Source organism: Lepidochelys kempii, chromosome 2 (assembly GCF_965140285.1).
Source record: "Lepidochelys kempii isolate rLepKem1 chromosome 2, rLepKem1.hap1, whole genome shotgun sequence".
Taxonomy (NCBI): Eukaryota; Metazoa; Chordata; order Testudines; family Cheloniidae; genus Lepidochelys; species Lepidochelys kempii.
Window position 1 is genome coordinate 97,494,163 of NC_136381.1, and position 25,082 is coordinate 97,519,244.

A 25,082-nucleotide genomic window follows, 5' to 3' on the forward strand; every position below is an offset into this window, starting at 1 on the left:
ATGAGTTCATTACTACATACAGAATAAGCTTAGACAAGGAATCTCAATTATGGTCATCCAAAACTTCAAGAATCCATTAGTAGCACAGCATATAGTACAGATAAAACATGTACACTTTACAGCTTCCTTATCCCTACTTTGTGTTGTCAAGCTGCCTGAATCTTACATCCCAAGAAAAGGAAAACAAGGTCTTAGGTCAGTAAAAATCCATAATAATTTACCTGGTTAGCTTCTTACACCAGTGAAGTCAGCAAAGGTAATGTAACGGTAATGGCTTCACAGCATCACAGAAGGATAAAGCTTAAAAACAGAATTTTTCTGCTATCTAAACAGGACACATACAATAATACAATGTCATTTTCACAGTGTGCTGCTGTCCTATGAAGGAAAGATCTTATCACCTTCACAAATCAGCTCTGATGGTGATAAACTTATGGTACAAGACATCATATCCAGTAAAAGGATATTTTTACCACTACCTATGTACTCTCATCAGAAGTAATTTAACTTTCTTATGGCATAAAAACTAAAGCTTTTGAAAATTGGAAAAGACAGGGAAGTAAGGGGTATTTGTGAGTTAGCTAATAAAATGGAAAGCATAAATGGAAAAAAAAAGAAAATTTGGGTTTTTGTCCTTCATCTACCATTACTTACCAATTAAGGGTTTTTTCTTTACCATTATTATTAACACACACACCCCCAAACTATTGGCATTGCCCTAACAGACCTTGAATAATCAGTTCTCGTGAGAGCTCCATCCCAGGTTTAAATCACCTCACTGTACAACACTCTGATAGCCATAGATCCAGAGCATAAACACACATTTATAAAATAATGAGAAGGATCCCTTGGGAAGGATGGTCACCACTGAAAGTTATGGCCACATTTTGGAGATGGCTTTAGTTTCTTCAAACTGCGCCACCTTCTGTAAAAGTTACTGCAAACTGGTCATGCTGACATGATAAGCACTCCTGGACATGGACTGTGACTTCCTATCTCTTTGTACAACACTGAGAATGTTGGGGCCCCAGTACTGATCGAGGTCTTTGGACACCTAATACTATAATATAAAGATAATCAAATAAAAATAACACAATTGTCACTTGTGTTCAGTGATATTATTAATTAAAGGGAATGTTAAAAAGAAATGTCTTATTTAAGAGTACTTTCACCACACTCTGACTACTATACTCTATCTGCTGAAAGGAAACACTTCCTCTGAGAAGTAGAAATTACATGTTTCCACTATCCATACTATAACCTGATAGAAAACTAAAGATGCAGATATGGTATAAAATCAGCAATCCAGAGAGATCCTACAATATATGATCCTGCTCCAGGAGGCAGTGTGAACAAACAGGTAGGTCAAAGGGCTGGACTGGACCCTGGAGACCTGAATTTTATTTCAAGCTCTGCTACTACCCTGCTGTGTGACCTTGAGAAAATTATTTCACCTCTCTGTGCCTCAGTTTTTCCATCTGTAAAATACAGACAACTGTACTTATCTCCTTTGTGAAGCACTTTGAGCTTTATGGAGGAAAAATTGCTATACAAGAACTAGGTATTATATTAGTTTTCTCAGTAACAGTCAATTTCTCTGATTAATTGGAGTGAAAGCACTTATGATTTCTACATTAGAAGTAGGTCAAAAGTAGGAGAAACCAAAAATAACTACAATAATTTAATAACACTCTTGTTTAAGACCATTAGGAACCCATTTTAACAAGGTCTTTGGCGTAAGATAGTTTAATGAAAGTAGGAATTACGTGGCACTCAAAACCATCATTATTCATTAAAGGAAAAAGAACACCATTATGTTTCAGTATGTCAAAAAATAACCCAACAGATCTAAAGATTCACTAAAAAGAGGCAGTAGTTGCCTCCATAAATAATATTGAAGTTCAACTAATTGACACAAAAAGCAGCTTCAGTTTACAAAGATTAGCACTCTGGAAAAGAATTTGGATTTTTTTTTATTTCTATTACAATATCAAAGAACAGTTCCTGCTGGAGAGCATTGTATTCGGTTTACCAGCTGGCAACTCTCAGTTACTTAGGGTCAGCAAGACATAATCTGCACTGTACATAAATGCTCCTGCAGTTCCTCACCAATTAAGACATCTAGGCTCTTTCTCAGGTGTGATGGGGAAAGCATGACACCTGTTGGGCTTGGAGTGATCTTCTCTTGGTGTCTTTAATTAGAGAAAGGTCAAATTTAAAGATCACATCTGGTGATGGCTGTCCAACATCTTGATAGATGAAAGGAAACACAACAAAGTTGGTCTGTCAGCAGTGCTTAGCAATGGTATGGGAAAAGAGCCCGACATGTGAGCAACAAACTTTCCCCTGTGGCTACAGGTCCACTCACCAGATGGAGGTTGAAGCATACTCTGCTTCCTGGCTCACCTGTGGGCCTCAGCATGGGCACTCTGATGGCTCTTTGCAGTGGCTGCACCAGTCTTAACCTGGTTTCCCCAAACTGAACGATTCTGGGCATGATTTTCCCACTTGTCAGTGGGAATGCTGAATTTCTTGAGGCCTTATTTCACCTTGTCACTGTATCGGAGCTTTGGTCTTCCTCTGTGTTGTGGGCACTTCTTAAATTGGCCATTAAGCACAGCCTTCAGCAGACGATCTTGAGGCATGTACTCCATGTGCCCAACCAGCAAAGCCTGTGAAAGTCCCGCATAGTTTGCATAGATTGTAGGTTGGTTCTCTCAAGGATCTCGTTATTGGTGATCCACTTGGTTCCAAGTAACTCCAAAGATTTTTCTAAGACACTGGATGTGGAAACTGCTCAATCTTTGCTCCTGCTTGGAGTATGTAAACCAGCTTTCACAATCGTAAAGGAGGGTACTAAGGACACAAGCCTGATAAACAGCCACCTTTGTGTTCAGGGTTAGCAACCTGTTGTTCCAAATAGGTGAGGTAAGTTTGCCAAAGGTAAATGAAGCTTTGCTGATTCTAGCATTAAGTTCCCTATCCAGGTTACGAATTGGTAAGAATTGAGCTGAGATAGCAGAAGTGATCCATGTTGTCCTGAGCCTCATGATTGACAAAGATTTTAGGTGGAATGTGGTACTCCGTAACGAGCCAATTGTTTTTTTTATACTGATTACACCATGCCAAACTTGGTGGATTCATCGAAAACTTGTTCACCATGACCTGCAGTTCATCGGGTGAATTACAGATGAGTATAGTGTCATCTGCGAAAAGACAATCCCAAATAGTAAGTTGAGTGTCATGCCTTCTATGCTGGAATCATCTGATGTTAAATAAGCTGCCGTACATCCTCAATTCAATTAGTATGTCAGATCGATCATTTCCAAAGGCATACTTAAGAAGAATAGAAAAGAAGATACCAAAGCCAGTGGGTGCTAAGACGCAGCTTCATACCAGTATCAATACTAAACTTGGATGATGTTTCATTTTCATACTGGATGGTTACCTTCATTCCCTCGTGGAACTCCTTGAATAGGGAGAGCACCTTTTGTAGATAGCCAATTTTCAACTGGGATCTTATTGACGCCATTCCTGCTAACGGTGTCAAAGGCCTTTTGTTGGTCAATGAATGCTAGATAGAGAGGTGTCTGTTCACAGCTTTTTTCTTGCAACAAGTGCAATGTGAAGGATGTGTCAGGAATGGAGCATCCAGCTCTGAACTTACACCGTTCTCAGGGTAGACTCTCTCAGCAAGGACTTGGAGTCTTTTCAACAGGACCCTTGCAAGCACCTTGCCAACCACATTGAGCAAAGATTTCCCTTGATAGTTGTTGCAGCCTGCCCTGTCCCCTTTATTTTTATATAATTATCTTTGCATCTTTCAGATCCTGGGGTATATGGCTTTCTTCCCAACAGGCATGCAGAAGTGCACAGATGTTACTCACAAGCTTTCCTAGGCACAATCTCTTCGATAGTCTTCTCTACATCTTCAAGAGTTGGTGTTTGTCCAGCTCCTACATCGTTGGAAGCTGGGGAACGGCAGCTAAAGCAGTATCACAGATAATGGCATCCTTTGAATAGAATTCTTTGTAATGCTCAGTCCATCAGTCAAATTGTTTTTGCCTGTCAGTCAATATGGTACCATCTTTCACTTTCAGGTTTGAGGTCTTTTTACAAGGTGGACCAAGTGCCCCTTTAATTCCATTATCGGTACCACGAACGTCCCTGCTTTCAAAACAGATCTGAATCTTTTTGGAGAGGTCTTGCCAATACTTTTGGACACATTTTTTGGCGGTTGTCTGAAATGCAAGCTTACTTGGAAGTTCTAGATAATAAGGTATCTAAGTTCCTCATACAGATAGTTTCACCTCAAGTGCTCAGGTTATAACAATACAGTGACCTCAAGGTACATATCATTAAAGGGTTTCTGTTGTATTTATTTTTTATCATTTTAAGTTTACTGAATTACATTTTATTAAACTTAAAATGTTTGTGCAACATCTCAAAACCTTCTGGGGAGTCATGACCTATCATTTGGGAAACGCTGAGTAGACAAGACATGTAAAACTTACATCAGGTAATATATGAACATTATACGATTTTTTTTTTCCTTTTCAGAGATCCTATGAATCCCTTCTTTCAGCCATGAGGATCCATTTCAATTTCTCTTGGTTTACATTTAATATCGTGAGGGATAATATATGCTTGAAGTCTTGTACTGCAGCTATCATTCTTCTAGCCAGAAAGAGATTTGCTAATGTCCTGTGTCTTGCAAACACTGCTTGTGGAATTTTCATATATTCTAAAAACATTTTGGGGGCCCAAAAGATGTTGTGACTTTGCACCTGCATACAATGAAATTCTGACACATTGTCATGATTTTGTGACATGTTATGCTGAGGCATAACCATTAACCATTAGTTTGGACAAAGTAAAAAGTAGCTAGGAACAACTTCATTTGGATTTACTCATTAGATCAAATTACAACATAATTTTTAGGAAACTTCATCAGATTTAGAGGCTCTAGAGTTGAAGTTTACTTGCATATGTAACTGGGTAACTTAAGCCATTATTTCTGAACTTGCATACGTGACTAAATGCAGAGGTTTTACTCAATTTACTAAAACTAAACAAGTGTACAGCTTGATGATTGTTTAGCTTAGTTTTGCAATTTTTACAGTTTTAGCACTTACATTACTGTCTGTTTTCTTGAAAATATTATATAAACAATATTAAATGTAATATGCATGCAATACTTTGGTATTTACCATAGTATCAGATGTTGACTGAGAACTCGGAGATTGGCTTTGACTGGATGGAACTCTCCAAAGATTAATAGAGTCATCAAAATCTGCAGAAAGAGGAAATAATAACTAACTTTTCAACTATTCTGTTTTAAGATTTTATTTTTATGGGGGGGAAAGGTAGAGAAAGCATAGAAAGGAAGGTGGGTATAATCAACCAGGAAAATAAAGTTACTAAGCAAATGAAGGTCACTTACTTGTAACCAGAGTTCTTTGAGACAGGATCTGCTTATTCCCACTTAGGGGATGTGCCAGCCGGAGGCAGCTCAGACAGTGGAACTTTTATTAGCAGTGGCCACAGGAGTGCACATGAGTCCCTCTTAACCCCCTCCTTTGGCATATGCCAATATTCTAAGGGCGGGGCTATAAAACTGGGCCTGGTGCTCCAACCACCTCAGTTCCCTCCACCACTTCTCCTAATCCCCAACACCCGTTAGGACTCCAGCAAAGAGAGGAAAGGTGAGCAACATACTATGCTCACCAAGGAATGAAAAGTGCAACATACTATGTCACCAACAATATACTGTATGGTACTACAGAAGGCTTTCCTTTGAGGTCTCTCATGAAAATAATTACCAAACCAATTCTGCTTAGCTTTGTACAGCACAAGGCTGTATGGTTACATATAAAAATACTAAAAATTGCAGCAGTAAAAATCCAGTAAGAGTCCAAGATAGGTTTTGTTTTTTCTTTCCTTAGAAACAGATATTTTGCACCTTGGGTGAACTTCTTTCGAGTCACTGTAGAGTGTAAGTAAGGAAAACACATCAAATACTAAGGAATTAATAGAATAGTTTAAGGAAATCTAGATAGGATAAGCCAAGAAGAACCTATTGTGAAAAATGACAAAGAAATGTAATGTGAGGAAGTGTAGTGAGTCAACAATGACCCTAAAAAGATTTTAGACAGAGATTTTTCAAAACTATGTTTCTGATTGAAGAGCATCTTTCTGTGGTATAGAACAGTTCTAAGTACATTAATGTAAGGGTGCTGTCCTGCTGGAAATTAGCTCAAGGAGTAGTAATTTCAAGGTGATGTATAATCATTTCACTGCTGAGATCCTAGCCATGCATTCTCTGAGTCCGTGCAATGCTGTAGTAAAAAAAGATACTATGTCAAACCTGGTTTTGGACAACCTATATATGGAGTTATAGTTAATTCTCCTCTCCTGTCTTGCATCAGTAGGAGTTCATTCATTGACCCACTGAGGACAAAGAGAATTTACTTCCATAGGCGTTGAATAATATCCTATATTCGCCACACAACATTCCTTGCTATGTCATATATCAGAGTAAGTCTGAATTGCACCACTCTGTTAAAGAGTCCCTGGGGAGGTGCCTTAAGACACACAAGTTGTGTCTTCTCAAGAGGCTATGAAGGCCGCTTCACTTTTAAGAACCGGCCACATATTCAATGCCTCTCTGAGCTTTCTCATTGCTATTGTACTGCAAAGTCACACCTCTTAAAAGTTAAATTAAATATTTTCCCATCATCTTTACCTTTTGCAGGAAGATGGACTGGATGATCTAACAGGTATTTTCCATTTATAACTTCTACGAACACATACACAAAATACATAATTGTCTCTAGGATACTGGAGTAGATGAACTGAAATTTTCATTCTTACATCTTTAAGAGACCAACAATTCTAACTTTAACTATACATTCAATTTAAAATGACAGTTGCAATGAATAAACACGACGTTCTGTAAAAACACGTACAGGTGAATTCCAAGCTAGAAGAGCATTTGGCTTAAAAGCATTATTATAAAGTTATTATGAAGTTATAAATAATGTCACTTACCATTTATGCCATTTTTCTCTGCCATGCAGCTTTCTCCCACGGAACAATTCAAATCAAATGTGTATCGACCTAGGTAACAGTGCTTCACCATCTGATTCAAATGTTCATAGAAGTGGCAATGATATAATAGAGCCTGAAGGGCAGGTTTTCCTATCTGAGACAGACCAGACTCTTCATCATGTACACAAGGCCCCTGAGGAAACCAGGGTAATCAAAATGTATTTCTTTACAGGAATCTACATTACAAAACATACTCCCCCATGGCGGAAACAAAGCCCAAAACTTTTCTATACAGTCTATCTGAAGAAAAGTCTCACCATATATTATATTTAACTAAATTATATTTAACTAAAATAAACAAACAAACATGTTCCGTATCATGGCAACGTGTTCAGTCACACATCGTATGGGTTTGTAAGCATTCATCACAAATGAATGCAGTTTTAGGACTTTTTTGTAAATCACAAGTAGTAATAAAAAAACTGGTTGTTTTAAAATAACTTAACCGTTAAACAGCTAGACTTCTGGTGGCTAATTATAAGTATGAATCTCAATCTGTGTTTGATCCTGTATAGATCATCAAGATAGCTTTACAATAAGCCTCTAGAAAGTTGTTATAATTTCTCATTTAATTCTGTTCATGGATAGCGACTGACAGTTCATTTCAAAGGGGAAAAAGGAGTAGCTTTGAGCAAAGCTAAAGTTGCTAAAATAACGTAAGGAATCTTAGAAATCTTGGCTCAGAAGCCAATAGATGCTGCTGCTAAACCATGCACTGAGAGGGCATATGCTACAATGCACATAATACTCTTTACCGAGAAAGTTCCTTACTTTTAACAATAAAAATAATATTAAGAGTTCAGGGGTGACAGCAGATCCACTAAAGGACATTGCACCTTCACAGCACTCTAATATACTTAATTTCTCTGCCCCTAAACATAAGTATCCTGAACAAATTAGACACTGATTGAAGCTACAGAAACACTAAGATGCATCCATTCATTCCAATCCAATAAGAAATATAAACCTATTCAGAAAATAAAATATACCAAACAGTAAGAGAAAATCTGACACAGCTAAATAAATATAAGGCTACAAGGAGGGATAGGGAATGATTTTAAGCCAAGAAGTTTCTAAAGCACTCATTTTTAGGCAGTGAATTTAGAAAAAAATAAATCTGAAGACTTGTATTACACCTTTTGAGAAAGACTTAACAGGACTGTCTCCAATCTAAGACTATTACAGTGACTTCTTAGATTAAAAATATTTTCCCAACATGATATGTAATGAACTTAACATTCAACTAGATTTCACTAGACCTAATTTGAACTTACTGTAAAAAATAATTAAGCATTACTTGACAATGGAACTCACACTGAGTAACGTTCAAACAAAGCACATTACAAGAAAAGCTTACTCTGAAAAGAAGTCCTAATAGCAGTTCATGTTGCTTTAAGAGAAACTATTGTAAAAATTCCTTGAAAGAAAAAACAACTTGCCATTGGTGGTGGCTTTATTTGGTATATAAAGGGCATGGAAGTTGATTCATAGCCCATTTAAGTCAATGGAAAGACTCCTGTCACCATCAATGGGACTCAAATCAGGCCCTAACGTATCAATTTCTGCAGAATTTAAGCTTAACTGGAAGAAAAACAAGTGGGTAACAAACTAGAAGGACAAAGTATACTCTGGGTTATAAAGTTATTCTGAGTAATAACCCAGCAGTACCTTTTCTTCTTTTTAGTGTGCGTAATGTAGCGTCAATACATAACTGTCCAAATAATCAACATTTTTTGCCTTTTGCACCAATTGAAACACAATAAGAATGCAACAGTTACTTTGACAAACACTTCTCTGCTTTGTATAAATTGTTAACAATGAGTTACAGGGTTGCACTCCATATGCACAGAGCTATCAGCACTATGCATTAATTATATCAACCACAACTTCTGCATAATCAGGGAATTTTGCAGACAATGCATGTGATGACACTGAGTTCAAGTTTTGATATCCAGAAATGCCTATGCCAGTTTAAAAACCTTGTCCCAAGCCATTCATGGCCACAGGGGTGTGCTAAAAAGCACTGAAGTCTTTCACCAATTATGTTCACAGCATGCACGGACTTCAACAACCTTGAGATAACATACTGTGTTGTGATCCAACAACATCAAATTATATGGGTTGATTTTTACCGATGGCAAAAGTTTGTTTTGCCATTTTAAAGACATGGGAGAGACAGAGCTTGCTGCCATCAAGAAAAATAACTACACTAACTATGCAATAAACATTAACATCCAAAATCTGGGCTGCATTCTCTATTAACAACCTTTTAAATGTTTGCCTCAGGAATAAAAATCTTAATGCACTGCATGCCTATGACACTTTTCCCTACTACCCTCCATATTCCTTTTGTCAGCTTTTCTTTTGAATGTTCTTGTGTTAGATGGTTTACAGATAAATCACCTTACACTTGACACCAAGGAGAGGAGGAAGCTATATTTTTTTCCAGTACAAAGTTTAATCCTGGTAGTAATTTTACATTTTAAATTGGTGACTTGACTCTCTACTGTATTAACTCAACCAGTTACCTTGAAATCTTGTTTGATAATATCTTTCAGCATGAATACTTAAGTGACAAATGACATTTCAGCTAAATTGCGTTTCTTAATAAGAATTACTTTAACTCAAATCAGTACTAGTAGAAGTTACAAATTTGTTATACCTCATTTGGAATATTGTGATTTGATTCTTTCACACCTTACTTTTAAGCCTTTGAAACTTCTTTTATAAAAAGACAAAGCATTTTTGTGAAAATCTTTGTAACCAATATTAAAATGTTATTGCAAATGTCTTCATATTATAATTCTCAACTCTCTAAGGGCTTGTCTACACTTGAAATGCTGCAGCTATACCGCTGTAGCTCTTCAATGTAGACGCTATCTATGCCAATGGGAGGGGTTCTTCCACTGGCATAGGTAATCCACCTCCTCAAGAGGAGGTAACTAGGTAGATGGAAGAATTCTTCTTCTATCAAGCTAGATCTGCCTACACTGTGGGTTAGATCAGCTTAATTATGTTCCTCAGGAATGTCGATTTTTTTCACAACCCTGAGTGATGTAGCTTGGTCAACTAACTTTTTAGTGTAGACCAGGCCTAAAAGTACATCAGCTAAATTTAACGGTCATATACAAAGACTAAAACGGGCCATATTTGAGGGTCTACCTTCATGTTCTCATCCCCTAAAAGCTGTAATGAAATGAAGTGGATTTGGTTTTGGATACACTACAATGATAGTATTCTAGCCTCCACAGATAAGAGATAGGAATGTTCTCCTCAATCCTTGTTGATCCTCTTGGGAGGTGCCATCTGAATGTGCCTCAAAAAAAGGAGTCTTGCAGGGTCCCTCTGATAGAGTTTCAATTCTATTCCTGAGATATAGGCAGAATTTTCTGCAGATCTGGGGGACTGGTGCAGACAAGGAAGGCTATGGTTATGCAGAATGAGAGACAGGTGCTGATGAGGGCATTGGTACTAACAGAGTGTACCAGTTATTAGCACCAGTGCTGATGTTTTCTTGCAACTTCCAAAAGACAAGTGCTGCACATATGGCTACATGAGTAATTGAAGAGGGCCTCCGTATGATGATGTGTGGATTTGAGGCAAAGGAAGAGGTTTGGTGTCTTGTGTTTGAGTCAGGGGATTCTCAAAACAGAGAAATCAAAGGTGTTAGCAGAATCTAAACTTTTGAGAGGTCCAAGTTAAATTGGTGTCATGACATCTGGATCTGGAGGAGTGTGGAGAAGAGGCAACAGCACCGCTGTCTATGTCTTCAAATCACTTGTTGGTCAGAGTACAGAAGTGGAGAGAAATGGCACTTCCTCTTTTGTGTTCTGTTTTTGCCTCTCTTGTGGGGCCATATGCTTCCTCTTCTCCTTTTTATCCAAATGGGTCCTGAGCAGGCTTGTGGTGCTGCAACAGAGGAGTCAGTGCTAGACAGGTTCAATGGTTCAAAATAAGGAGTAGGTGCTCAGATGGGCACTTCTCCAGTATCACCAAGGCTACTGAGAACTTAATAGGCAATGATGGTTTGTTCTTTGATTGTGCTTTAGATTTAGCCAGCACCAGTGGTGTTGGGTAAGGGCTTTGCTCTAAATATAAGGCCAAAGAGATTCTGGTTTCAAGACAGTAACAGAAGGCAGCACTGAAGCCGAAGTGGAAAGTGTATCTTGGGTCGTATGTAACAAGACGCTGGCACGGAGGCTAGTCTCTGCGCCCCCAATGAGCCCATCAGAGTACCAGGCTATATACATTGAGAACTAGATGGGACTGAAGCCTCAAGCATCTCTCTCTTATGGCACAGCAAGTAAAGGCATATAAACTGCATACTGACTTTCCAAGTAGGTCTCACCCAGCCACAGAAGGCACTGAATGTGAGTGTCTCTTTTTGATATGATCACCAGGTAGGAAATGTACCTCTTGAAGTCCTTATGTGGTTCTGGGCTCAAAATGGTCCTGTTAAGGGGCTAAAGACCCCTGGGACAAGGGAAGAACTCTACATTGTGCCACTCTAAATGTTTACAAGAAAATCTTACCCTAGGATAAGGGAAGGTCTAGTCTAAGAACACAAAGGTGAGATCTGCTCACTCTCTTTGATGATGGCGAAGAACTGAGGTGGTTGAAGGGTGCAGTCCCTCAACAGAGAAGGGAAAGGACATCACCCTCATGCAAGGCCTCTCATGCACCCACTAATGAGCATGGCTTTTCAAGGCAGTTCCACATCTCAACACCAGGCGTACCATATCCCACAAGCTGGAATATATAGAGGCGCTTGAAATTTTAAATTTTAAAAGAGCGACCAAGGTTATTTACACAGCATGATCCCCACCCCCCTTTTTTTGGGGGGGTGGTGTGGAGGGGGGGTAAAAAATGACTACTTTGTTTCCACCTACTGATACTTTTAAGATGTTTTATAATGTATTAAAATATATGCCCAAAGGGGTCTTTTCCCCCCTACCTAAGTAATATCACATTCTGAGTTTGGCCAAAACAAATTACTAATATGTCTCAAGGAATCTGAATTACTCATGTTACGTAATATCACTATCAGCTACACTTTGTATGTTGCATTCCATATAGTTAAACAAAAAGATATTTTTTCTCTCCAACTCTAACTGAAAACATGAAAAGAATATGAATATTCATATTTTTCTCTTGAAAAATACCTGAATCAGTTCTGACAACTACACAGAATGATTTCTTTCACTTATACTTACATGCAATAAATATCTGAGGATGCAAAATTATTTTAATTTCAATTAATCTACTTCTACCACATGGACTTTTCTTATTAAAATGTAGTTACTCACCTGCCAAGCACAATCTTTCACTTCTTCAGTTAGCATTGGGATTACAAGAAGGTTCTGAAGAATAAAAGCAGCCTAAAAAAAGAAATGAAAGCATCGATACTGCCATCTTGCTGCAGCAGCTAAACAAAGCAAAGTAACCAGATCCAACAGCACTCTAAAAGCAAAAGCATAGGTCAAACTGATATGTCAATCAGCAAGTCACCCCGCTGCCTGAAATATTACTGAGGCTGTTTCAAATTTCAAGCTTCTAGAAAGTTTAAAAGGCACACAGTCACCTTAAAAATCACAAACACCTAAAACTACTCAAACAAAGACATTAGAGGAAAAAAAAAATCTTTACTTTGGGAAACTAAAAGCATTTTGTACAGCAGTTTAACTGTTTTCCCAGTATAATGTTTGTGTAGATTTTACAGAGCAGCAGTAAAGAGAAAAATATTTTAAAAGAACAGGGAAATGAGATTGTAAACACATCAAAAAAGGCAGAGGAAGTCTGGGGCAGGTGTAGAAACAAACTACTTTAAACTTAAAAAAGAATGAGTAGATTTCAAGTTGACTCTTTTTAAGACACTGCACTTCAGCGAAGTCCTTCAACAATGACCCTCAATGCATTTATGTGCTTGACTATTTTTGTTTATATTGTAAGATCACTGGTGCAGGACAGTGTCTTTCTTTTTTTGTGTAGCACCAAACACATGCTGCCACACAAACAACACAGTGCCAATGCCATTTAAGTTTTCCCCTTTAAATATCTAGGGCATATTTTAAACAATGTGTTCAATGATAAAATGTGAAATAATTCTATCTAGTGTCATTAAATCATTTTAGAAAATACAATAAAAGATGATCCCAACAGCTCTATGATGATGTGAGCATTAAGTTTTACAATATGAGAGGTTTAAACTCCTTGAAAGCTTTTTTTGTGCAGCAATGCTCACAAGTGGTTTTATTTGGAATAGGTAATTTGTTAAGTAAATGTTTGGCTGAAGTGTTTTTTAATGTCTTAAAACTCAGTTATAAAGCTTGAATCTAACTACATCTTGGTTGCACTGTGGTCACTGAAGCAAACTGAAAAGACATTTACAGATGTTATTTTAAACTCTTTCAACACAACTAAAAGATATAAACGATTGGCTGAACATTCCTAGCTCTATTTTTCAATAGAAGGTGACTCATGCAGTTCAAAGCTTTATTATGGCTACAGGGAAAACAGAGAAGGAAAATTACTATTTCATTTTAAATTGAGAAGTGTGTTACATTAAATTCATAAATGGTTCACAGATTCAGCCCCGTTTGGATGAGTGTGTCTAGCTCTGAGCTGAGATATCAGAACAAACCTATAGATTCATTTCAAGAAGGCTGAATTTCTTAATGCCTATATTGCTTCAGCCTTCACTAAAGAAGTTAATGCTGACCAGATACTCAACACAATTAATATTAACAACAAGGGAAAAGGAACACAAGCGAAAATAAGGAAAGAACAGGTGAAAGTATGTTTAGGTAAGTTAGATGTAAACAAGTCAGCAAGTCCTGATGAAATTCATCCTAGGGTATTTAAGCAATTTTAGAACCATTAGCAATTTATTTTTGAGAAGTCATGGAGGTCGGTGAGATTCAAGAGGACTGGAAAAGGACAAACATAGCACCTATCTTCAAAAAGGGGAACAAAGACAACCAGGACATTATAAACCAGTCAGTCTAACTTTTATACCTGGAAAGAAACTGGAAAAAAATATTCAACTATCAATTTGTAAGGACCATGCGGACAGTAGGGTTACAAGGAATAGCCAGCATGGATTTGTAAAGAAGAAATCATGGCAAACCAACCTAATTTCTTTCTTTGACAGGATTACAGGCTTAAGGAATAAGGGGAACCAGTAGACCTGATACATCTTGATTTTTGTAAGGCTTTTGACACAGTCCCACATGATATTTTCATGAGCAAATCAGGGAAATACTATCAAGGTGAAATGATTATAAGATGGGCGCAAAATTGGTTGACAGACTACATTCAGAGTAGTTATCAATGACTCACTACCAAACGGAGGGCGTATCTAGTAGTGTCCCACAGGGGTTAGTACTGGGTCTAGTACTATTCAATATTTTCACTAATGAATGGATAATGGAGTGGAGAGTAGGCTTATCAAATTTGTGGATGACACCAAGCTCAGAGGGGTTGCATGCACTTTTGAGGATAGGATAAGAATTCAAAATGACCTTGACAAATTAGAGAATTGATGTGAAATCAACAAGTTGAAACTCAATAACGACAAGTGCCAAAGTACTACACTTAGGAAGGGAAAACCCAATTCCCAACTACACAATGGGGAATAACTGGCTTAGGTGGTAATACTGCAGAAAAAGACCTGTTATAACAAATCACAAACTGAATATCAGCCAAAAGTGTGACACAGTAGTGAAAGAGGCTAATATTATTCTGGAGTACATTAACAGCAGTGTTGTGCATAATATCCGGGAGGTAACTGTCCTCTTTACTTAGCACTGGAAAGGCCTCAGCTGGAGTACTATGTCCAGTTTGAGGCTCTACACTTTAAAAACGATGTGGAGAATTTGGAGATAGATTCTATGGGAGAGCAACAAAAATTATAAGAGGTTTAGAAAACATGGCCTATGAGGAAAGTTAAGAAACTAGGCATGCTTAGGCTTGAGAAAAGAAGACTGAAGGGGGAGGCAGGAACCTTATAACAGTCTTCAAATATGTTAGAGGCTGTTATAAAGAGGATGGTGATCAATTATTCTCCATATTCACTAAAAGGTAGGACAAGAAATAATGGGCTTAACCCTGCAGCAAGGGAGATTTAGGTTAGATATTAGGGAAAACTACCCTTATAGTTAGAAAGTTAAGTCCTGGAACAGGCTTCCAAGGGAGGTTGTGGAATCCTCAATGGATTTTTTAAGAACAGGTTGGACAAACACCTCTCTAGGAATGCACTAGGTTTTACTTGATCCTGCCTCAGCACCGAAGGCTGGACTTGATGACCTCTAAACGTCCCCTCAGACCTACACTTCTGTGATTTCATCATCCTACAGCTCAATCGCTGACCTGTTGATAAGGCTTCCTTCCAGTCCATGAGAGGTATCCTGGGAATGGGTTTATCAACAAACAAGAAATAAGAATTTTCTATTTAAGGTGAGATGCTTATTGTATTATAAATACCTGCTACACTGGACAAAAATATACCTCTGATGCTTATTCATGAATAGTGCATCAACCTTAAACTGTCAACGTATAAATAAAATTTGAGCATATTCCAGAATTTAACAGAAGTTGCAACGGAGACCAGTAGCATACACTGGTTTTGAAAGTGTACACAAGTTTGCTTTATATTTGAGTATCATGGTGTTCTTAGCTAGCAATAGACAAACCACTAGTCATCACCTTGCAGTTTTTGTTGCTTACAAACCACCCATTGAATAACATGTGAAAAGACAGACCTCTAGAGTGTTTTTTTAAACTATTTAATTAAGTAAGCAGCTACTGGATGACAAATACAAATTGTACGTATAATTTAATAGCTTATTTTACACAGTGCTGTGGTGTGCTACCAATGTGAAAGTGGTCTTGAACTGCAGAGGATTAAGATTCTAATTTACAATCTGTAGCACATATATGTCACTTATTACCAATTAGTATTTTGATACACTTTTCTATATAAAAGAAAAATACAGTTTAATGTACAAAGTTAAGTAATGAGCATAAAGTGAACCCAACCTTTAATTTCTTTTAACATGGAGAAAAGCAGACAAGAAAAGCCCCTGCATTATATACCACATCAAAATGAACTTAAAACCATTTGCAGTCTAGAATTCAAGATGCTTTAAAAATGTATAGCAAGAATGGCTAGAGATTATTCTTATAAGGTTAAATAAAGTAACAGCAGACAGTATCTTTGTGTGCAACTCATTATTTTTATGACCCCACTGAGACTAGCATATCACTGAAACAAATTACTTCTGCTTTACATTAGTAGTCATGTCTCTGGTGCTTTTCAAGCGAATGCTAAGACAAGACAAGAAAAAGATGTATTTCATTAGGTAGCATTTAACTTCCAAGGCAGCAGGAATGTTGTGCCACCTGAGAAAGTCTTGGAAGCTTTCCTCTCAGTAACAGCTTACAAAGGAAGCATCTTGTACTACGTTTTCCCTTGAAGATACATTCATAAGAGAAATGTGTATTCATGGACAATAGGAGGACAAACAAAGACATACCTCTCTGCGTACCATGCTACATTCTGATTGGTCCAGAAGAATGTTTATCACTGTTCCCCATAACCCTCCTGAAATGTTCTGACAGCTCTCTGCTAAAGCAATGCACCCTAATTCAAGAGATGTAAGAGCTGATCCGATTCCAAGGGAGGTGAACCTTACCTGGAACATTTTAGCAAGAAAGAAGCTGTATTTCATTGTATGAAATGTTAATATTTCATAATTCATTCTTAAACCTTTATAATGAAGCATGCAGTCTTCATTATCTCTAAATTCTCTTGAACAGCTACTAATGAATTACTTGTATTATCACACAAGAGCATATAAAAGACCGACAACATAGCTTTCAGTATTTGGATGAGATAATTCTCTCCACCTAACAAACATAAAAGGAGCATTTTTCTGTATATATATTTTCATTAACAAGTATAAATATTAACTGCTCAGCAGGAAAATGGATGCAGATGCCTTATCTGAAGCCTACAAACATCTGTAAATATGTCATATGAAAGAACAACACCTGAATATTCTTTTTAATTGTAAATGGCACCAGTATTTAAACTAGACTTGAAACCTGGTTGATTAAAGCTGTTTATACACTGTCTTGTAAGTAGTTTACTATGACTGTATCCCTGACTAAAGATGGAGAGTGAGTTGTTCCTGAACACCTTGTTACCCAAATTGTAAAATACAAAACACCCCCTCAGATACTCCTCTCGTCAATGTGGTCATAACTTTTGTGGAAAAAAAGGCAACAAGCCCAACATATTCTATTTAGATTCATCTCTGGTGTCCACCATCATAGTGTCATCTAACTGCCACTAAAGATCAAACCAAAGATAGTTGCTAAAATAAGGCAATAGGACTGAATACACATAGAAAGCAGACATGATGAGTAAGGAGATGGCATTATCTAGTTACTTTTCAGAGTAAGCCTGTTCTGGAATTGTATATGTAAAGTTCCAGATAATCAGTTTTAAATAAAACATTCTTGATAGTTTGGATCTGAGCATATTTGCTTTAAATTTTTGTGCAAGTCATGTTAATAGGAACTTTTTTTTAGTAGAGACAAGGTGGCTCAGATAATATTTTTTATTGGACCAACTTCTGTTGATGAAAGAGACAAGCTCATGCCGAGCTCTTCTTCAGATCTGGGGCAGGTAATCAATGACAAAGCTAAATACAAGGGTGGAACCGATAAGGAGTTAACTCACATTGTAAGAGACAATTCAATGGGCAGTTAACAACTCTACAGTATTCAGAGTAACAGCCGTATTAGTCTGTATTTGCAAAAAGAAAAGGAGTACTTGTGGCATCTTAGAGACTAACCGATGAAGTGAGCTGTAGCTCACGAAAGCTTATGCTCAAATAAACTGGTTAGTCTCTAAAGTGCCACAAGTACTCCTTTTCTTTTTACCTGTACAGTAGTTGGACAAAGGAGGGTCAGTGAGTTGCAGATTGTTGTAACAAGCCATAAATCAAATATTTATTAAGTCATTTTTGGTGTCTAGCAGAGTTATCAGTTTAAGTTCCCAGTCTTGTCTTATGAAGGTGTAGTGCAGGTTTCCTTTGAAGACAAAGACCAAGAGGTCAGATATGGAGTGATTTTTGTAAGAAGTGTTTGCCCTCAGGCGACATGGTGTTCTGTTTTGTTTTTAAATCAGCCGCAGGAACTAGGATGACTTCCCAATGGGCCACCGTGAGGAAGACTATCTGGTCAAATGCACCACAAAATCAATGACATATCGGAGACGCATCAATGATATTGTATCATCTGGACAGACATCCTAAACTCCCTCACAGATTTCCACCACAACTTCAACCACCACCACTCATCCATCAAACTCTCTCTAGAACAGTCCCACACCAGCATGAACTTCCTGAACACCATGATCAGCTTCAGCAATGGAACTATATCAAGAAACTCATGGATCACCACTCTTACCTTCACAGATTTAGTAACAACCCCAAGAAATTAGTTACCTACAGTCAGGCACTCAGATACCATGGAAATATGCTCCAAGAAGAAAACCCAGGATACACAACTTAACACACTTAAAACTGCCTTCACTAAACAAGGACACCATCATGGAATGGGCCATCCAAATACTCAGAGAACCCACTTCAACACAGGAAAAACAAAAACAAACAAACCAAAAACTTCTGACTGAACATCCCTAGTTGTCACCTACCACCCAACCCTGAAGCCCATATGCGTTATCATTAAACAATTACAATCCATACTCCATTCTGAAAGAAATCTTTCCCAACCCTCTCTTCTGGCCTTCAAACAATCGCTCCATACTCAACATCAGAAGCAAGCTCCCCACAGATCAGGACTCACCAATTCAAGGTGGCATCAGACCCTGCCATAAAAACAGATGCAAAACCTGCAAACATATCATCTCCCATGCTACAGTGATCAATAACCATCCCCCAACACACATTTCGAGATCCATGAGTCCTACACATACCTATCATGACATGTGGTGTACCTCATCCAGTGCACTAACTGCCCCAAAAACACCTATGTGGGTGAAACAAGACAATCACTACGCTCTTGAATGCACTCTCACAGAAAAAAGATAAAAGACAAAAAAAAAAAAATCACCTGGGGAGAACAATTATCACTCCATATCTGACCTCTCAGTCCAGATATGCTAAACATTCGTATGCCCCTTCATGCTTCGGCCACCATTCCAGAGGACATGCTTCCATGCTGATGACGCTCGTAAAAAAAATAATGAATTAATTAAATTTGTGACTGAACTCCTTGGGGGAGAACAGTATGTGTCCTGTTCTGTTTTACCTGCATTCTGCCATATATTTCATGTTATAGCAGTCTCGGATGATGATCCAGCACATGTTTGTTTTAAGAAAAGTGTCACAGCTGATTTGACAAAACACAAAGAAGGTACCAATGTGAGATTTCTAACAGCACTCAACCCAAGGTTTAAGAATCTGAAGTGCCTTCCAAAATCTGAGAGGGACAAGATGTGCAGAATGCTTTCAGAAGTCTTAAAAGAGCAACACTCCAATGCGGAAACTACAGAACCCGAACTACCAAAAAAGAAAGTCAACCTTCTGCTGGTGGCATCTGACTCAGATGATGAAAACAAACATGCATCGGTCTGCTCTGCTTTGGATCGTTATCGAGCAGAACCCGTCATCAGCATGGACACGTCTTCTGGAAAGGTGGCTGAAGCATGAAGGGACATATGAATCTTTAGCACATCTGGCACCTAAATATCTTGCAATGCCGGCTACAACAGTGCCATGCGAATCCTGTTCTCACTTGCAGGTGACATTGTAAACAAGATGTGGGCAGCATTATCTCCTGCAAAGTGTAACCAATCTTGTTTGTCTGAGCGATTGGCTGAAGTAGGACTGAGTGGACTTGTAGGTTTTAAAGTTTTACATTGTTTTATTTCTGAATGCAGTTATTTTTGTACATAATTCTACATTTGTAAGTTCAACTTTCATTATAAAGAGATTGCACTACAGTACTTGTATTAGGTGAATTAAAATATACTATTTCTTTTGTTTTTTACAGTGCAAATATTTGTAATAAAAAATAAATATAAAGTGAGCACTGTACACTTTGTATTCTGTGTTGTAACTGAAATCAATTTGAAAATGTAGAAAACATCCAAAAATATCTAAATAAATGGTGTTCTATTATTGTTTACCAGCACAATTAATCACACGATTAATTTTTTTAATCGCCTGACATCCCTAGAGGATAGGGATTTGTTTCAAGATGCTTTGACAGAAACATTCTAACAGCAACTATTCTTTAGAATACTTTTTTAAAACACACATTTAAAATTATGACAAGTTAGTTAAGTCTCAATATTAAACATAGTTTTTAGATTTGTAATACATTTGTTTCTTAAAGTTGGAGCAACAGTTTTATGCCAGAGTACACTAACCTCAGGATCTCTATCTACCCATAATGGAACTAGCCATGCCAGACCAAGCCGAGAAGGAACTTGCTCTTCACTTTTATCGTAAGGCAAGAACCAGAGAGACACCCAGTCCTGATCAGAAAAAAAAAAAATGAAAAGGATTTATTTCAGACAGTAACAGTTCAAATTAACTCTGCCCTCCAACTATATAAGCTAATTTTTTTCCCCTTTATTTCAGTACAAAGCACAATATTGTATGGCAAAGATTCTGGAGGCAAACTATAAAGCTTAACAATATTACTGTATGGTATAAAACACTTTTTGCATTATAAACGGAATTAAAATTAAAAATGTACTTGTCTGTAAGACAAGACTATTGTCTTCATATGGTATAATGGTTTCTAAATTAACAAAGAAAAATAAACGCTGAGCTAAGAGGAAAGGGTCACAGCTTAATTCTGTTGATTAGCTGCACAAGTGAGAAGTGCTATCCAAGACACTAACTTTACTATCCTTGAACTGTGTAGTACTTTACTTCACCAGAAGCCCCCTTGATTTTATTGGGGCTATTTCCAGAGTAAAATACAATGCAATATGAGTAGCAGAATTAAAGACATCTGCTATCTGCACCCAGTGTGAACTAAATTTTTTTCAGTCTTAACAGAGAGCATTCCTATACTCTATTTTAGTCTCCCAAAATGAATTACAGTAAAATTCTGGCATTGTGTTTAGCCAGTTTAAGCTCAGGACCATGGCTTCCACCTTACTCTTAACCCTAAAAAACTGAATTTGCAGAATATGGTCACAAGCACATTTGGACGTTACATTATCAGGATTTAATTAAAGAAAATGAAACAATACTCATTAGTAGGAATTTTTAGCCAGTTTAATTTTTCACATAATCTATAAAATTGCTTAGGTGCTTATCTACATCTGCACAAAGATGTAAGATATTTAATAGAAGAGTCCAGGACCTCAATGTGTTTATTTAGGCTCTGATATAGCACAAAGCTTAAGCACAGTCTTAAATTTAATAGGACTCACTCACACATTTAACATTAGGAACATGTTTCAGGACTTGAATCAGCATCTTGTACATCAACATTACCACAAGAAAGTTCTAATATTGTGCAGCATTCTGTTAAAAGAACCTCTATTTTTTTTTCAACTGTACCGTTTCCAAGTACCAGAAGCAAACTCACTTAAAATAATTTTGAAGACACTATACTTATTACAAAAATATTTTAGAAGTAAATACCATACTTTTAGTCCTGATTTACCATCCTTGCCTTTGAGTAGTACCTCATTCTGCAAGTACTTCCTCTTAAATTAGAAGGACTACTTGCAGGGTGATACTGCTCAGTAAGTAAGGTTAGCAGAATTGGACTTTAGCTAGTATATGTGGTACACTTAAAATAGTGATATTAGCATTCCCTAGAGTTCAAATTCAGTAATTTAAAGCATCACATTTCCAAGGAAAACATCAGTTAAAATTCAATTTTCTGCTCTCTAAAGTCAAGCAAAAATAGACTGTACGTTTGAACTCTGTCAGTAACAACGTGTCAATGCTTTAATCACACAGATGACAAACTAAGGGCAGCTCTCACCATATTTTTGGCTTGAGCCATCATTTCATGGGACAAGTGAAGCAAGCAAAGCACTGTGCTCTTTGTGACGCCTTTGCCCATGAAGGACATAGCATTTCCTCCCCATTCAACATAAAAAGATGAGATGACCTGTAATAAAATAAAAAATAAAAATAAAATAAAGCAACATAATTTCATGGTGGCTTTACTATGAGGAATACATAGATAAATACAAACAGTCCTGCAGACTTCAGTTAATTTAAATCATGACTAGTGTAAATAGCAGCCTTTACCTGCAATTTTAGAAATATTTTACATTTCTATAAGCTACTTGGTCAGAGGTTCGTTTGTGTTCTGGCTGTACCCCAGTGTTCAATGTCCTTCCCTTCTCTTGGCTCTCACTCAGGTCTGCAATGTCCTTCATTTGTCTAGGGGCCTGGGACCTAATGGATCTTTTATGTGGTTGTGATACACACAGTTATTCATGATCAGGTGTTTTTGTTCTGAGTCTTGTATTAGTATGCCTGGGATTACAATGTATTGTTTAGCTAAACATGCTCGATTTTTAGCCTTGACTAATTCACATATCCAGCTTGCCGCAAACCCTATATCCCAAGTTACTATTTTGTATTAAAACATTCCCTTTGGATAACTTAAAAATAAAACTTCTTTTGCATGGCTGATAAAGACACACATACTTTACAGTTATGACCGTCAATTAAAATATTTTGTAGCTCTTTATAATTGTCCCTTGGATAGCAAGCCTTCCAATATTATGAAGAAATTATTTATGGTTGACTGGGTTCTCAAAAAAAGGGGATGGTACGGATAATGTCTTACTTCTTGCTAAAAGTAAATTTGTTATTACAAGATTTCTGTAAAAAAAAGCTTCTGTGTTTAGTTGTTGGTGCTTTGTACAAAACTTGCACTACAGGAAGAGGGTTTATATTGGGCAGTTTATTTTGACTTGCACTGATATAAATAGGAATTTTAATTTTAAACATCAAACATCAAAACCTGCTAAACAGTGATATGATCACAAAACTGATGTAACCATTAGGTGTAAGAATTACACCTAAAGAACATTTTCCATCAAAAACATTGCTATTATAACTTGCCTATTTGCCTGTCCTTCAGATCATCCCCTTCCATAAAAACCCTAAACCAACTCACTGTTAAGTTATCTGTTATATCTGGGTTCACTTGAAATTGCATGAAACTTACTGCAGACAGGACCTAAATGTTAGAAATTGGTTCCCTGTTGCCTTCATCCTAGCTGTTAATCTGATCACTTTCTATTACTTGACACCATCTATAATCTTGGTCCCATTTTTGATTCTACACTCCCATCTGAAGCTTTCATCAATCAAGTGGATCCAAATATTTTACTTCCACTTTAGGAACTTGCCAAATTGCTAAATCAGCTGTTGAACTCTATGTTTTTGTCTCATCACAACTTGATTATAGTAATCAGTTCTTTCAGGACTTCCAGACATTGGTTGACTGTCTTCCGTTATTTCAGAAGCTGACAATTAAATTAAAAGTAAAATGTTTCTATCAGAATAGTCTTTTCACAGAGCTAGCAAAGCTGTCAACAATGTTTAAAATTTGAATCTGAAAGAATAACCCCTGATGTATCTCTTTTTTCACTCTTCATGATAACCTGTTGGTAGACCAAAGTTAAAATCTAGACAAACTGTTTTCCTCCACTTTGCAGCTACTCTACATTACTATAAGATTACTTAAGAGTACTAAATTATTTGTAATATTTTATTTTAGAAGACAGATAAGTTTTTGGGGGAATGCAGGGGGGAGAATAATTCCATAGACTTTGACAACAAATGAAGGAACCAGAAAATGAAGGTTTGGGGCTTACAAACAATGAAATTATTCCTTTAGCCCACTATGCTTTCCCTAGTTTACCGCTATCTTACCTACCTACCAAGGTTTTCTTTTTTTGCAGCTCTAAAGGACTTTTGCCACTAGGGAGATGTCCTGTGGATTTTTCTCTTTCGTATTTCTTAATTATAAAACTCAGTCCAACACACAAAGGACATTGTGATTTTGAAAAAGTACTAGCCTTATTTACCTCCTATAATTTAGTGATACTCTTGTCTGAAACTAACAGGTACAAAAATGAGAGAACATAAGCACAAAGCAACACAAATTGGATTGATTTGTTTTTAATTTAGATTAATACTTGTCACTACAGATTGGTTTTAGTGTCCACCCAGAACATTTACATTCCACAGTTTAGTCTTCAGTTTATTTTTTGCCATATTGGAGATAAAAAAATAGGAAGAAAAAACCTTCCCCACTGTCTGGCTATGCCAGTAGAAGAGTAGGAGGCACTGCATGTGGTTTTAATTTAATTAAATATCTGGGATTACACACCAGATAAGACTGTACAGTGTAGGTAATTCCATGTGTGTTTATATTCTGGGGGCTGCTATCAGCCTTCCCCCTTTCCAATCCAGATCCCACTGACCTCACTACTTTAACCCCATTACCCACTCCTTGTATGGTGGTTAAGGGAACTATAAGGGAGGGGCTAACTCCCCACTATATTAGTCATAAAAACCCCGAATCCCCTTTCTCTGCTGCTTTAAAGGATTCTTCCTTTAAATCCTTTACCAATCAATTTTACCTGATCATCGTACCCATTCCATACGGTGTACCTGCACTGGACATTTTGCCACAAGCTTACATAACGAGTTGAGACATTAACCCCTTATGGCCTATTCCTCCTTTCATACCCTACCAGGCCCTAACCCATTGAGGGGAGGATAAAAATCCACCTGACCTCAGCCAATCTGATGGTGAGAGAAAATGCCTTCCCAGACCCCTGAGAAGAGCCATGACTAGCATAATGCCCACAGTAGGTACCAATGAAGTCTGCTACTTTAACCACTTCCATAGGTGGAACTGTGGGTGCTGCTAGCCTTGTC

The 25,082-nt window shown here is 37.3% G+C and overlaps 1 protein-coding gene across 11 annotated transcripts in view; it reads right to left on the reverse strand.

Annotated features, from left to right (window-relative positions):
* The window catches only part of RTTN (rotatin), a 145,464-nt gene that overhangs the window by 51,076 nt on the left and 69,306 nt on the right, over positions 1-25,082 (reverse strand). For all 11 annotated transcript variants that reach the window (XR_012157271.2, XM_073331729.2, XM_073331722.2 and 8 more), the window contains 6 exons: positions 22,156-22,284; positions 20,573-20,680; positions 16,644-16,802; positions 12,417-12,488; positions 7,051-7,243; positions 5,211-5,293 (listed from right to left, as the gene is read on the reverse strand). Coding sequence is in view for 10 of the 11 variants with exons in the window: in XM_073331729.2 (XP_073187830.1) it covers positions 5,211-5,293; positions 7,051-7,243; positions 12,417-12,488; positions 16,644-16,802; positions 20,573-20,680; positions 22,156-22,284 (744 nt within the window). In the remaining variant the exon portion in view is untranslated. The remainder of the gene's footprint in view (positions 1-5,210; positions 5,294-7,050; positions 7,244-12,416; positions 12,489-16,643; positions 16,803-20,572; positions 20,681-22,155; positions 22,285-25,082) is intronic.